Source organism: Aethalodelphis obliquidens, unplaced genomic scaffold, assembly GCF_003676395.1.
Source record: "Aethalodelphis obliquidens isolate GAN/ISIS:26980383/991018 unplaced genomic scaffold, ASM367639v1 scaffold25, whole genome shotgun sequence".
NCBI classification, from domain to species: Eukaryota; Metazoa; Chordata; class Mammalia; order Artiodactyla; family Delphinidae; genus Aethalodelphis; species Aethalodelphis obliquidens.
Window position 1 is genome coordinate 29,193,680 of NW_020837969.1, and position 15,539 is coordinate 29,209,218.

Genomic DNA, 15,539 nt, shown 5'->3' on the forward strand with positions numbered 1-15,539 from the left:
TCCCGGACCAGGGCTTGAACCCGTGTCTCCTGCATTGGCAGGCAGATTCTTAACCACTGCGCCACCAGGGAAGCCCATGATGATCTGTTTAACAGCTGTTCCTCCAACCTCTCTCCCCTACTCCTCCCTGAGCCTGTGAAGCTGGAGCCATGCTTCTTGTCTGTAAGGCTGGAGCCCACATGGTTCCTGGCACGTAGGCTTTTGGAAGGCTGAGTGCCCAGGATGGGCTGGATTAGAGCAGAAAGCTACTGGGGAGGGGCGGCCATTGGAAAGGATGCCTCAGACGTGGTCCAGATGTGAAATACTGACCTTAAGGCCAGAGTTCTTTCTAGAGAATAGGCCAGAGAGGAGGGCACTGAGGGCCTGAAGGAAGCCCCAGGCCAGCCGTCCCTTGGTGACATGTGCGAATGTGTTAGGGATCTACCTGTCTTTGTTACAAGTTTCCCTGGGAATGACCTGGCTTTCTCATCCCCGTGTCCTGGGAGTGCCTGCTACGCTCCGGAAAGGCTGTCCGGCTCTGGTGGACACCTGTCCTGGGAGGGCCGGTCAGAAGCAACATATAGACGGGATTCCTCAGAGATGGGATCATTTCTAATCTGGAACGAGCAACCAGTGGGAGTTGGGCTGCCCTCAGGGCCTCCCCCGGGGCTCCTTCCAGCTCCGATGACTCTAATCCAGTTTCACTCTGAGTCCAGAGGACCCCCTTCTCCTCATCACAATGAGTCTTGGAGCCTTTCTGACTGGGTCCCCATCACCTCAGCTCTTCAGTAGACAATGATTCTTCTCTGACACACAAGGGTGACACAGCCTCAGTACAGGGCACGGCCAGTACTTCCTAAACCCTTGTGCCAAGTCCCTGCCCTCATTCGTATCACTTTCCCCTTTCCTGTTGTTTATTGTGTGACCCCAATACACATTCCCTCCCCTGCGCTGAGGATCGCTGTGTTCGGTTTTCTGATCTCCCAGGAACGAAGGCACGTGGTAACTCGGAGAAGGAGGTCACAGGCCTAGAGCACGAACACAGTCGCCTCAGAGGGACCTTCCCTCCTCAGAGCCATGGCTCATCGGGCCTTGTCTTGAGGCCCTCCGTTTTCCCTGCCCATCCTCCAGGATGTCAAGTCACTCAGAATATTATCTCCTCCACCCCCAAGGCTAGAGGAGACTGGGGCCTCCTAGTCTGGGGGCCTAGACTGGGGGTCGGCAAACTTTTCCTGTGAAGGGCCAGAGAGCAAATATTTAGATTTGGTGGGCGAGAAGGTCTTTGTTTTAAGCACTCAAGTCTGCTGTTGCAACGTGGAAACAGCCGTAGACAATTACCTAAATAAGCACTGCTGTATTCCAATAAAGTTGTGTAGACAATGAAATTTGAATCTCATGTAATTTCCATATGTCATGAAATATTATTTTGATTCTTTAACTGTAAAAATCTCCAGTGTTCAGTGAGGTGTTGTTGACTGTGGTCATCATTCCGGCCACTTGTTCATCCCACATTTTAAAAAAAAAAGGAAAAATCATCGTGGTTTTTTTTTTGTTTTGGCCGTACCGCACATGGCTTGTGGGAGGCTTGTGAGGTCTTAGTTCCCTGACCAGGGATTGAACCCGGTGCCGCAGCAGTGAAAGCACAGAGTCCTAACTCCTGGACCGCCAGGGAACTCCCAGGAAAAATTCCTTGGCTTGAGGGTTACATGAACAAAAGCGAAGCCATAGTTTGTTGACGCTTGTTCTAGAACCCCAGGTCGCACAGGTGAGGAGTTCAAATCCTTTCTTTACCTGCTGTGGGACCCCAGGCAAACTTAAGTTCTGATGCCTCTGAAAGTCTCCATTTCCTCATCTGCGTAATGGAGATATTATCTACCTTGAGAATTGGAAATAGTACTCAGCGGCGCTTAGTGAATAAGCAGGAACTCAATAAACAGGCCTTCCTTTTGCGACCAAGTTTCAGCCTGAAGTGAGCAGTTGATAATGCAAGAATGAAGCAGTTTTCTCGCAGCTCTGAGGGCTTGTCAGTGTCACCAGGGTGACTAGTTCCAGGGCTTGGGATACAGGTGTGTAAGAGTCAAACGTCGAAAGGCTGAATGAGGACATCCTCCCTCAGGAGACTCTGTGGCTTTGGGATCCGCTGGTCCCACAGAGTTCAGCTAAGCCAGCTTTGAACTTAAATGGGAAGTGATCGCACCTGCCTCCCCAGGAGGGGAAGCCTGCAGAAGCCAAAAGATGACACCCCCAAAGAGAAGGCCAGGGCACGGGCTCCATCGGCTTCGAGATGGGGTCCAAGGGCTAGGGGAGCGCGTGCTGCCAGCGCTTTGGCCATGATCACGGTGGTAACTGTACCCTGTAAATGACACTTTCCATGGGGAGGTGGGCAGGGTGCCCCCTCCAAATGCAAGGGAAATGAATCTTGGGGGAGAGTTGGGGGTCATTTGTGTAAACATTCCTTCCTTAGAGACTCTCCTTGGAGGGCTTTTTATTTGTTTGAAGCAAACCTGGGAGGCTGTTGTGTCAAGAGAAGCCGCTTTTGTATCACTGTACGCGGTGGCCCCACCGTCCACATCTGGCTGGGTAACCAGGCCCCTCACCCAAACCAGGGAGGCCTTCAGGTAGCTCCCCCCAGTCCACCCAGGGGCTTCACGGGCGCTGCCTGCCTCTGTGCCTCTACAGTGTGACTTTCATCTCTAAGAAAGAGCATCTCCTCCCTTCTGAGAGGTGGGGACCCTTGGTTGAGGCAGGCAGACCTCTCACCTCATCAGCAAAGGTGGGAGATTGGTAGAATGAGCTCAGGAGGAAGAGTCCTTTACAGCCAGAATTCCCTCTACTCAGAAATGAACGAACTCGGTTGATGGAACCAGGAACCTAGATCTGGTACTGATCTGGGCGTTCCTGAACCCAGTGTGAATTCAACTCATGCTCCAAAGGTCAACATGTCACTCTCTGGGAAATCAGTGGGGCAGGGGTGAGGAGGCAGGGGGTGGCATGGGGGAGGGAATCAAGAAAGTGGCCTTGTTCATGTGATTAGCTGAAGGCGACCACTGCCAAGGAAAAGGTGGCAGCCTGTAGCACTAGGGACAGGAAATTCAAATGATCTTCATCTGGTAAACACCATAGTCCCTTCCAGGCCAAAATATGGGGTATGTCATAGGGAAGGGTCAGAGATGTCCCAACCTCTGGAGGAGAAAGGGCATTGGGATCCCTGGGCATCAGACAGCGTGGCAGCAGCAGGAACCCAGGCAAGAGACCCTCATGGGGTGAGAAACGCCGGTCATGCCCCCAAGAAAGGTTTTCCAAGAAGACAGAAGAAATTCTTATTGCACCCGTACGACACCACAGACACAAATCTTTGAAAGGTAGTGCCATTTTATTTAGTGTTGTAGGAAATTTTAGGTTACTTCTTAAAAATAAAAGCAAAGAAGTTCAAAATTCCCAAAGTAACAAAGCAGGAAATAAGAATTCTGTAATCCAGAGATGCTGGGTGAACTTTCAAGTCAGAGGGAGGAAGAGGTCAAGTTAGCAGCTCACATGATAGATACTGAGAAACCACAGGGTTGAGGCTGGTGTGGAGGTTAAGCTTAACTGGAGGTTAAGCTCTCCACTCACCTAAGGCAACAGATCCTTCAGCCTTGAGGGACCATTAGTTAGCAGTTCTAAAAAAGAAGGGGCACAGGGAGGGAAGATCGTGCCTAATTTAACATCAGGTTGCCTCTGGCCTTCAATCCGGCGGGTGGCTGAGTGTCGTGGACCCTCCTCCCTCTTTGCCCTTCCAAGCCCCCACTGTTAGCAAAGCTGGAAACCACACACGTATCCCACTCACCACGCACGCACCCTCCACTCAGGGTCAACGCTGTTCGTGTGGCAAAGGACAGACCTTCCTGCCCCTCCATTCTGTTACCTGGAGAGGCCGACACACAGGAAATAAAAGGGGTGGGCAGGACATCTGTCAAAGTCCAAGGACTGAGATGATATGAAACACCCGGGCAAAGGGTTGACATTTTTTTCCGGACGCTGACCTCCCACTGAAGTTCATCACAAGGTGTTTGGTATTTCATCAGATGCTTCCCTGAAGTACTGACTGGTCTTCCACGGGGTCAGCCAGGCAAGGCCAAGAAAGAGCTGCTCCTGCTTCTGCAGAGCACGGCCTCCTCCTAGGGCCCGTCAGTTTGGTGAGCACTTTCAGCAGCTAGAGGCTAATTCAGGCTCTCCTGGTATAGACAGCTGGGTGTAAGCCCTCAGACCCACACCGGCTGCAGGAGCTCCAGCCCTCCAGTCCACCTGCCCCTGCCAACAGCTCAGAGCAGGCTCCAGCATTCCTAGCTGAGTTCTCCCTCACAGCAGAGTCCTCAAGGACAGGCGTTAACCGGTGACCTTGAGAGGTGCAGGAATGCTACCTGCATTGGAATCTTTTTCCCAGCAGTGGTAGAAACCAGACACCCTTGAAGTAGATTGTCCTTCATTCTCCAGAGTTCTCGAGTGGCATACAGAGCAGAGGAATTTGCTCCTCCACCCAGTCGTTCCTCTCAAACAGAGACCGGCTCCCATCCCCGAGGTCCTAGCAGCAGATCTTTCCACAACAACCAGCTCTTGGGAAGCATGCAGGTCACCGTAGCGGCTCTTCCGAGGAGAAACCACTCAGCGCTCCCGCCACCCAGTGCACGTGGGCATCACCGTCAAAGTACATTGACATCAAGTAAAAAACATTGCAGAACAAATATATACACGTGCATTTGCAGAGTTCCAGCGAATATCCAGTTCTCTTTACAGGGATGCACGGAAATCTCATAGCGCTACAAAAATACAAGTCATCTGAGAAGTTTACAGTGGTCCCCAGTACTGTAGGAGGGTATTAAATAAAAGAGCTATCGATAATTCAAAGCAAATTAGCTAAATCAAGTTACAGTATCATCCTTCAGATTAAAGTGCTCTGATATTAACTAACGTGGCAGCAAACGTGATCCTGAAAAGGGATTCCGCTGCCAATCACCTTGCCTCTTAACTTCAATATAACAAGAATGAACATAGAAGAGCGTTCCATTTAATAACTGCTCTCATCTCAACCCCTGCCCACCCACTTGGCCTGTGACATTCTCCTCCCAGGAGAGATGCTGGGATTTGATGAGATTCTGTCACAACTGGGAGAAAAAAATGAGTAATACAGAAAACATTCCAATTCCAATATCAGGTTACTAACAACGAAATTACCTGAAGACTCTGAACTGGTGCTATTAGTTGAGAAGGGGGCAAGTGTCCTAGTTTAAAAAAAAAAAAAGTATGTTAATCTAGTTTTAAAAATACAGCCATCTAAAAATAGGTATCATCTTGCTCTTCACAATTTTATAACAAGGGGTGGGGGAGGGAAATGCCAAGAAGAGCTGCTAAGGGAACCAGGGAGCCAAGCGACGGCACGTGGGAGAGGGCCAGTGGATGCCGCTGCAGTTGTTCCGTACCTGGTGGGACTGTTTTAGCAAGTGCTTGGCTCACCCGATCCCTAATCAAGGCACTGACTCGGTCACTCCAGCCAGCAGGGACCCTGCGATCACAAGAGGAGGGATTTTGACCAACTGCCCCAGTGCAAAGTGATTCTCATTCCCCTGGTCTACTTTCCATACCTCCACAGACAGCCCCTCTTGGATGATAAAGAGCACACTTTAAGGCTACAGAGTAGCGGAGGCTGATGTCTGAAAAAGGCAGCTTGCTCCAAATCTCAGAGGCACACTCGGAGGTGTACCCTAAGCCCCTCTGCTCCAGTCGAAAACAAAAGACCAAGTTCGAGGAGCTGGGTAGGTTTACATAGTATCAAAACTTAGCATCTGCAGCCAAAACGCCACAGCTGGGCTACTCAAAGGCCAAGAAAGTATGTGCAACACCGCACCAGCTGCCTGGTCCTCGTCATCTCACCCTAAGTTTTAATGGCTGGGGGAGACGTACTTTATATTTTATTTTTTTATTTTTTAAAGATTTTTTCCAAGGTATGGTTTCTCCCTCCTAGTCCTATTGGCTTTTTTTTTTTTTTTTAATTTTATTTATTTATTTTTGGCTGTGTTGGGTCTTCGTTCCTGTGCAAGGGCTTTCTCTAGTTGTGGCAGGTGGGGGCAACTCTTCATCATGGTCCGCGGGCCTCGCACTATCGTGGCCTCTCTAATTGCCGAGCACAGCCTCCAGATGCGCAGGCTCAGTAGTTGTGGCTCACGGGCCTAGTTGCTCCGCGGCATGTGAGACCTTCCCAGACCAGGGCTCGAACCCGTGTCCCCCGCATTAGCAGGAGGATTCTCAACCACTGCGCCACCAGGGAAGCCCGGGAGACGTACTTTAAAATCTCAATATTAAAGAAAGAAAACCCCAATGTTAAAAATACATTAATACCCCCAGCGCCATCTGAACCTCTGGGCCAGGATCAGATCTAATGACCATGTCTCCGGTCAGGCATAAAATATTTACAACTTGGTTAAAGGCACAGTGGCATTTAAAAATAAAACCCTGGGAATGTCCAATAAAAGATTCATTGTAATAATTAACCTGGCTTCTGTGGGTGGGACTAACTCTTGCCAGATAAGGCGCGAGGGAGAGAGCGGTCTGGAGCCTGGACCTTGGGGCTCTCAGGCACACCAGAGTCCTCGGCCTTGGGAGCAGGCGGAAACAAACACACACAAGTCTCAGTGCCGGAGGCAAGTGATTCACATTTTTCCTGCTTTTTTGCCAACCTGAGAGGGAACTCGGAGGATGCTGGGGGTCTCTTCCATGACCCTGACCAGCAGGTTGTCGATGTAGTCTTCCAGCTGGCGCACCTGACACTCCTTCTTGCTTATCGTTTCCTTCTGTTTGAGGACAAGCTGGATCAGCTCGTCGTGGGTCAGCTGTGCATAAGCAAACGCGGGTTCCGAGGGCTTGTATTTCTTTGGGAGGTGGGGAGAAAAGTGATAAAGTCAGTCAAGGAGTCAAACATCTTAAAGAAATACAAAAGAGGTAGCTTTTAGTGACTGAGTCTGTGATCTGAGTCTCCTGGGAATTCGTCTTTGATTTTGGTGGAAAACTGATGACGGATGAACTTTTCTGTGAAAGGGCCAAAGAGTTAGTATTTCAGGCTGTGCAGGCCACAGGTGGCCTTGGCTGCATGTTCGTCTTTGTGGTTTGGTTTGGTGCTTTGTTTTATGACCTATTAAAAATGTACAAACCGTACCCAGCTCACAGGCTGCAGACCCCCGGGCTAGACTCTGGGCTTGGGGTTTAGAGATGTAATGACTGGTGGCCTGTGAACCCTGGAGCTGGCACAACCAGCTGTCCAAGTGGAGCTGAGCCCCAGTCTAAGGTGACCTGTGGAGAAACCCTAGTGGCAGACGGTGCAGGAGGCGACACTGTCCTCCCAAGACAACACGTGGCCGCCCATCCCAGAAGGTCTGCTACTGCCTCGGCTGTGCTCAGGATATCTGGTGACCAGGAGGGTGCACTGGGAGACCCCACTGTAAGTCATTCCCCAAAACTACGCAGAGTCAAAGCCAAGGGCCACCGTCACAGCCATCGATGGCGCCCCCTCTGGGTACAGTGGCTGAGCAGCCCCGTCCTGACCAGAGCGGGAGCCCCACAGAGTTACATCTACAATCTGGGATGACTGGCGGCTGACTGAAAACTGCCCAGGCCCCAGCCATGAGGAAACGCAAGATAAGGATTATATAAAGTAACACGCTGTACCAAGTCTCTAGTGAGAGGGGGAAAAACCCCCAAAGCTAACTTTTCCTGAAATCTATGGCTCAGATTCATAAGTTTAAAGAGACGAGGTCATGGGGCAACCTCAAGACAGTTTTGCCGGTGGAACTCTGAGGTAATCACGGTTTCGTGAGGGTCTAACAGTTTCACTGAGGAAGGCTCAGAACCACCTGCTTCAAGAAGCAGCTACGTCAAGAGCAGGGTCAACCCTGACACGACACAAGAGAAGACCCTGTTCAGTCCAGTGACGCAAGCTGCCTGCACACCGGCCAGAATCCCGAAAGAAATCCCGGCCCTCTTGTCCGGGCTACAAAGAACAGCACGATGATGGCAACACTAGCTTAGAAACGTGCCTGACACTTTCAAACAGGGTGTGTCTGTTTACATATCCTATCAAGGAAAAAAGTAGTCTTTGTAAACAATAGCCAAGAATACACCCTCAAGGGGTTTTAGATTATACCTCTGTCACAGAAGGATTATATTTATTCAAAAATATTGATTACATAAGATGCTCTGCAAGAGAGTTTGGGAGAGAGAAAGAAGCAGCAGGCCGTGTAGCACAAAAAAAAAAAATTAATTTCCCCCCGCAAATAACAGGATTTTGTTTTGAATCATAAAAGGAATATTTACTTATCATAGAAAATCTCAAATCCAGAAGAGGGAAAAAATTATTACCCTCTAATATATATAATTATAATATATAATTTATAATATAAGTTATTATTATAACTCCAACACCTAACATTGGGGTCTCTTTCTTTCTTATTCTTCCTGTTTTTCTGTTTTGTTTTGTTTGTGGGGTTTTTTCGTTGTTGTTTTTTATTTGGTTTGGTTTATTTGTTTTTGTTTATTTGTCACACTGTACGGCTTGTGGGATCTTAGTTCCCTGACCAGGGATTGAACCCGGGGCCCTGGCAATGAAACTGTCAAGTCCTAACCACTGGACTGCCAGGGAATTCCCTTCCTGGGTTTTCTTTATGATATGTTTTACAACTTTAGCATCATACAAAATCGAGTTTTATAGCTTTTGAAAATTATTATTTTGTGAGCATTTTCCCATCATTAAACTTTAGAAAAATTGCTTTTTAAATGGATTTTCTTTGTTTGTTTAATTTTATTTATTTATTTATTTAATTTTCGGCTGTGTTGGGTCTTTGTCGCTGCACACGGGCTTTCTCTAGTTGCGGCGCACGGGCTTCTTATTGTGGCGGCTTCTCTTGTTGTGGGGCACGGGCTCTAGGCATGCAGCCTCAGTAGTTGTGGCACGCAGGCTCAGTAGTTGAGGCTCCCAGGTCCTAGAGCGCAGGCTCAGTAATTGTGGCGCATGGGCTTAGGTGCTCTGCAGACCAATCTTCCCGGACCAGGGCTCAAACCCATGTCCCCTGCATTGGCAGGCAGATTCTTAACCACTGCACCACCAGGGAAGTCCTAAATGGATGTTTTAAATTTCATTATATTTTAACCATCTCTCTGTTGCCGGATATTTAGGTTGGTTTTGATTTTCACAATTATATAATAACATTTATTTAAATGTGTGACCATAAATCTTTGGTCATATCCCTAAATGTTTCCTTAAGACAAATGCATAGAACTGAAAAGGCATGCACACTTAAGGTACTTCCTACAAACTGTCCAACAGCTCTTCGATTTGGATTCTGTAATCTAAAGAGGAAACTATGCAGGACTTGGAAATCATTAGAAGTTCCTATTCCTGTGATGACTAAAAAAATTAAAAAGCAATCCAGCAATTACAGAAAGTGAGTAATGGCCATGGAGAGGAAGAGGTGCAAAGAAAATACCCATTAATTCAAGAAACAATAGTGCCCAGTGTCACACATTTCCTTCCAGGATTTTTACGTTGGATTTTTCCCTCATAGCTGTACCAATAATGACGTACATTCAAATTTGTATCCAACTGTTCCCATACAATATGACAGATGATTTTTGGATCTAGTTGGCTGGATTATTTTTAAATGGAAGTGTGGAAGCCACCTGAATAAATAATACATTCCTAGTTTTAATCATCTATAAAAGATGGCGGCCCTAAAACAACAACAACAAAAAAAGCCATTGCAGTAATGATTCAGCTGGCTTTTCGTAACTTTAGCGATGAGACTTCTTTTCCTAACCTCTCTCTCACTTTGCAACATTCCAAAGAGTAGTTATTTTTATAAGCACTGTTTATGCTTTAGTACAAAGCGTCTATTCTACGGTCAGCCAATAGCCGTATCCAGGAACCTTTCCATGTTTACTCAGAGTGGTTACCAGGTATGGTCCAGGACCAACAGCTTTGTTGCATCCAGGCAGGGGGGCAGCAGCGGAACTTACAAATCATGAGTAGAATAAGCAGCCGTTGCCTTTGTTTTAAGGCAAGTTACTCTCAGTCAGGGCCCGGAGATAAGGCCCTGGTTAAATGAGCTTTGTAGAGGAAGCAGAATGGGAACCAGGGGCCTTGCTTCTCTTCGGAGCCAAGCTGCATGCCACAGCAAACGGAAGAGGGGACGGGGCGAGGGGGGTGCTAAGTGATTCTAGTTTTCGTGATGGTCCCTTTCATGCTGTTCTTTTGCCCAGTTTCCCGGTAAATATCATTAACTCCAAGAGGACAAGTGCTGCCCCTTCTACACAACTACAGAAGCCAGCCAGGCTGAGCTGGCGAAGTTAGGGTCCACCTTTAGGCTTTGGGCTAAAACACCGTAGGTTCACAGTTCTGGCTACAGCTGATCATTTTGAGAATGATGCTTAACAGTGATGCCCTGTCAGCATGGACGACAGGGAAGAGAAGGCAAGATGGCCAGAAGATGCTAACTTGTTTTCAGCAGCAGTTCGTTATTACTACTCAGCCTCTCGACCCCAAAATCTCCAGCTTTCAGTGTACCTTCAGCCCAGCGCCTGGAGGCAAAGGTGCAACAGAGCCAGAGGTATCAGCCACCGCCTGGCACTTACAAAACGCTTGCAGGAGTGAAGAAGACGTGAGCAAAAGTTTTATTTTAAAAACACAAAAACTATTTGATGTCCTGGAGTCCCTGGGACCGTAAATATCTATGACTGAATGAAACTTCTAGATGCTTGCAGTAAAATAGAAATAAAGTTTATGTCTCCCAACTGTGATCCCCAGCGGTGGGTTAGGAAATTCCTGTCCACGTGTCTGAAACACAACACATCTGAATCCCTCTGATTTTAGGATCAGAAAAGGCAGGATGAAGATACTCTCCAGCAGAGATCATCTGGGGGGCACCGGTTTTGGTTTTAAGGGGAGGAGCTGGGTTTTTTCGTGTTAGCCACTCAAGCTTTTTAAAGAGCAGAGATCTTCTCATCCAGCAATAGTCTTCCTGGAAATTTAGCTTACGGAAATCACCTACAAGAAGGGAAAAGTTCTATGCGAGAAATTATTGACGACAGTGTTGTTCATATTGAAAAATAGAAAACCAGCTAAGTATCCACTAACCAGAAAGTGAGTAAATAAAGACTGGCATAACCGGCTCAAAGAATAATTAAGCAGCAACATGCAAAAGTGTTTACAATGTGATACTAAGAGAAAAAGAGGATTTCAGAGCGTTTCCACGCAGGTGATGGAGCTGGAGAACCATCATTTTGCCACCACCACGTGCGTTAGTGGACAGAAGGCCTGCCAGCAGAAGGCTGATAGGAACAGGAGGCTGACAACGTCTGAAACGAATTCCCCACACATTTCTTACTAACTGTAAAGGGGAAAACTAGCAACTTTGCACTGGTTAGTGGACACCACCTAACCTAAGTCATCACAGTTAACGCCCCACTAACAGGACAGGCTGGTGTCGCGGGCTCTTTACACAACGCACTGGAACGGGCACGTTATTTCTCTAGTTAATTCCTGCCGAGAATGCCCAGCCTTGACCAAACCGCAGGGAGACATCAGACAAATCCAAACTGAGGAAAGTTCTACCAAACGACTGACTGCAACTCTGAAAAAGGTCAATGTCTTGAAAGACAAAAGAGGCCAAGGAACTATTCCAGAATAAGGGAGACTCCCGAGACGAGATAACGGAGTGACCCTGGACCGGAGAACAGACAGACAAGAAAGGGCACTACTGGGAAAACTGGTGAAGGTGAAATACGGACCGCAGATGAGAAAGCAGAGAGGCATCCACGTTAAATTTCTTCATTTTGATAAACGCCCTCATTCTTAGGAATTACACACTTAAGCATTTAGGGGTAAAAGGAGCATGACGTGTGCATCTTACTCTCAAATAATTCAGAAAAAAATATATATGCAGCTACAAAGAGAGAACGGAGTAGGAGAGGGTGAGGATGATAAAGCAAATCTGATGAAATGTCAACAGTTGGTGAATTGGGATGGAAGTAGACAGGAGCTCTTTGTGCTATTCTTGCAGCTTTTGTAAAGTTTGAAATTACTTCAGAATAAAGTTACAAAAAAGTCTATCTGTGCAATGATGACAACTGCGAGAATTGTATGTTCTTACCAAAAGATAAGAAAGGACATGTGGGGAAAATGAGAATATCTGATCTGCATGGGCTGGAGGGTGGGTGACAGTTTCTTCTCATTAAAAAAGAGTACTGGTGTCAATCATGTTGCTTGACACACAACAAAATTCAACGACAGCCAAAGAACTATGAGGGGAAAAGTAAGTATCCCATGGAAAGTGTAGGGGCTTCCAAAGATCATCCAGAGACCGAGACGTGTGGTTAAGTCACCCCTGGCGTTCCCTGCTGCCCCGGGAGATGTATGTCATGGTGACTCTCACAGCGGGTTTTCTAGATCCCTAACTAACCTGCCTCCTTCTGGAGAAGACATACCTTCATCATGGCTTCGTTGACCAAGTTCTCACTGATGATGGTGGCAGTTCCCGAGCTGGAGAGAGCGACCTTGGTGGCTGCCGTGTTCATCGGCTTCACGGGATGAAGTCTAAAGGGAAGGGGGAAAGGACACTTAGCTGTTTCCTTAGACGTGTGTCACGGCAGAACCAGAGGAACTGAGGGACTGCCTCTCTCAGACGTGGCCGCCAACGAGAGAGGTGACGGGGGAATAGGGGGGACACGCACGCTCACACCTGCAGTCCCACACGTGCCAACGTTCCTTCAGAAAGGAAAGCAGTCAGCACGAGGCAGCCACGTGCAAGCCAACAAGGCACCACTTCCGGCCACGTGTCCTGAGCTTCTCACAGGACCCTTGGCCTCGTTATCAACGTCAGGAGAACGTTAAAGACGGTCTCCTATTCTCAGAGGCAGCTGCAGCCTAGGACTCCACTGTGGGAGTCCCTGCAGAGCCCTCTGCGCGCGCCTCGAGAGGGAGGAAAGAGCTCAGAACAAACAGGCCAGCTTCCCATTGGGCGCTGCTTAAGGTAAGCTGTCCGCACTGCTGGGTTCTCCTGGTCAATCTCAGCTGGTTTCCGAGACTAGGAAATAAGATACGGTTCCCGGTGTTCCTCTACAAGGAGAGCTCCAACTCAGACCATGCAGAACAATTCCGAATCTACCTCTGAGGACAGCTGCGACTCTGTTCTTGCTACAAACGCAGCTACAAACGCTGCTCCCGGCCCAGGACACAGCCCTTCCGGCAACACAGGCGGACACCCCGCAGAACAGCTGTGCGGTGAGCAAGCCCTGGCGCCTGGAGACGAGAAGCAAAGCGGGCACGGCTTACACGCACGAGGACGGTCGTCCCCCGGCTCTCACCTGTGCTTGGCCGACCCGCGTCCAGCGCTTGGCTGAGCCGAGATGGGCTGTGTGTCTGAGGGTGAGACCCAGGCCTGAAGAAGCGGCTTCCTCTTGCCAGAATTTTCCACTTTACCCGCGGAGCCCTCGACTGCTGCTTTTTTTTGAGATTCTGCTGTACTGGTGTGGTGGGTGTCAGAGTGTGCACAGGTGGGAAAAGAGCGTGTGGCAGGAAAGGGCTCAGAAAAGGGGGGGCCGGACACAAGGGAATCCAGGGCTGCGGCTGGAGGCTGACCCGGCCTCCCATCTCCCACTGGTTTTGCCTCCCCGCTGTCACCGGGGCCCGGCGACTGTGGTTCCTGAACCTCCAAGGCTGTGGTCTGCTCTGCAGAAGCGGGGGCGGGTGCTCTGGGCGCTCCCGGCCTGGGCTCGCGCAGGCCCCCTGCTGACCCATCGGCCTCCCTGCTGGGCGCCCTCTCCCGCTCAGCATGGGCGGGCCACGTGCTCGGGGAAGAAGCCCCTCCTCCCAGAGCTGCCACCGGGGCCACCCCTCTGTCATCTTCAAGCTGATCTCCTCTCTCATCTTCTGAAGCGACTTCAGGGATGGAAGGCAGGGTCAAGTCCAGATGGGCCAGGGCTGGGGGCTTTGCCTCGCAGGAGGACTGAAGGCCGTGCAGGGGGTCAGACAGCAGACCCTCGTGGTCACTGGCTTTGCTCTGGTTCTGCGCCATCCGGGTGTCGTCTCCCTGACTCCTGAGACGGGGACCATCTCTCCCCGAGCTGGCGGCATGCGCGGGGCCCCCCAAGAAGCTCCCCTTGGAGGACGGGCAGGGAGGGCGAGCTGCCAGGGCAGCGGGCCAGGGTCCAGCCACAGCCGCGCCCTCCTGGGAGTGTCCCGTGTCCCACGCATTTCCAGGGGCGGCCCCTTGTGGCGTCACCTCCTGGGGGTCACCTCTGTCCCCGCGGACCAGCACAGGGGCCTCCTCCCCCGCCTCTTCCCTAGAGAGCTGCTCGGAAGACAACACCTGCCCCTTGATTTCCTTTCTGCCCTCGCAGGCATCCGGACCCATCTCTTTGTGTCTCTGCATCGCAGAGTCAAGTGGAGGCACCGACTCGCCCACGGGAACGGGGGGCACCGCTTCCTTAACTGCAGGACTCATCCCGCCACCCCCGTCTGCATCCCCCACAGGAGACCTAGATTGACCCGCAGAGCCTGAGGCTCCCCGCCTCGGGGGCTTCCCGGCAGGGCTGCCCGTCCCGCCTCCTCTGAGCGCAGCGGCGGGTGTTACTTCTCGGGCCTCGACAGATGAAGGGATGGTGCCTCGTTGTTTCCTGGGGGGAGACCCCAGAAGCTCTTCTTCTCGCCCCACTTCAGGCTGCGTCCGGAGAGACTGTCCTGGGTCATCAGCGCTGGTCTTCCCCACTGGAGAGTCTTCCATCCCTTTCCCCACTGGAATGGGTGTCTGTTTGGAAAGCGAGCCCACAGCACAAGGAACAGTACTTGGAACTTGTGTCAAACTCTCCTTTTCTAGCTCTGGTTCCAGGAGCGAAGGCGGTTCTTCAGGACTGGCCTCACCCACATCTGTGGGAGGCCAGTGTTCAATGGGAGTGGATGTGGAAATGGGGGCCGCTACAGGAGAGGGGAAAGAGGAGCCAGGAGGAGAGTCCAAGGGCTGTGGCTCTGAGTCATGCCCCAGTTTAGAAGGGATGGGTGTCTGACCAGAACTGGAAGGGAGAGCAGAGGACACGAGAGGAGAGCGAGTGGAAGGAGGGAGCCTGGGTGCGGGCTGAGCCTCTGGAGACACTTCCAGTCTGCAAAAAGGACAAAATAAAATCTGCAGGTCAGTTGCAGATGCAGCATGAGAGGCAAAAGACATGTAAAAATACAGTCTTTCCAAAGGCGAGAACTCTTTTTTATATTGGGGGCAGTACCTTGAGAAGTTAAAGAAGCAACACCAATACTTAATCCACAAAGGGCACAATTTTATCACCAAGTACATCTGCCACAGAAAGGACTGTTGCAATAGAAACAGAAAGATCCAGGTAGAGCAACAGTCTGCAGTCTCTTTTGGTGATAAAGAAAAAGCACCTAAAAAGTGCAAAGTCATAAAAGGTACACCACAAAGCAAGAGGCAGATTTTGAAGAGGAATAGTGTGTGTGTGTGTGTGTGTGTGTGTGTGTGTGTGTGTGTGTGTGT

The 15,539-nt window shown here is 49.9% G+C and overlaps 1 protein-coding gene across 5 annotated transcripts in view; it reads right to left on the reverse strand.

Moving 5' to 3' along the window:
* Nucleotides 1-3,331: 3,331 nt before the first annotated feature.
* RAB11FIP1 (RAB11 family interacting protein 1) overlaps nt 3,332-15,539 on the reverse strand; it is a 29,965-nt gene continuing 17,757 nt past the window's right edge. For 2 of the 5 annotated variants that reach the window (XM_027122827.1, XM_027122830.1), the window contains exons 4-6: nt 13,363-15,153; nt 12,484-12,592; nt 6,470-6,881 (exon numbers count right to left, since the gene is read on the reverse strand). In XM_027122827.1, coding sequence (XP_026978628.1) covers nt 6,663-6,881; nt 12,484-12,592; nt 13,363-15,153 — 2,119 coding nt within the window. In that variant the 3' untranslated portion in view covers nt 6,470-6,662. Of the gene's footprint in view, nt 5,238-6,469; nt 6,882-12,483; nt 12,593-13,358; nt 15,154-15,539 lie in introns of those variants that run through there. The other 3 variants (XM_027122828.1, XM_027122831.1, XM_027122829.1) reach the window with 3 other exon arrangements.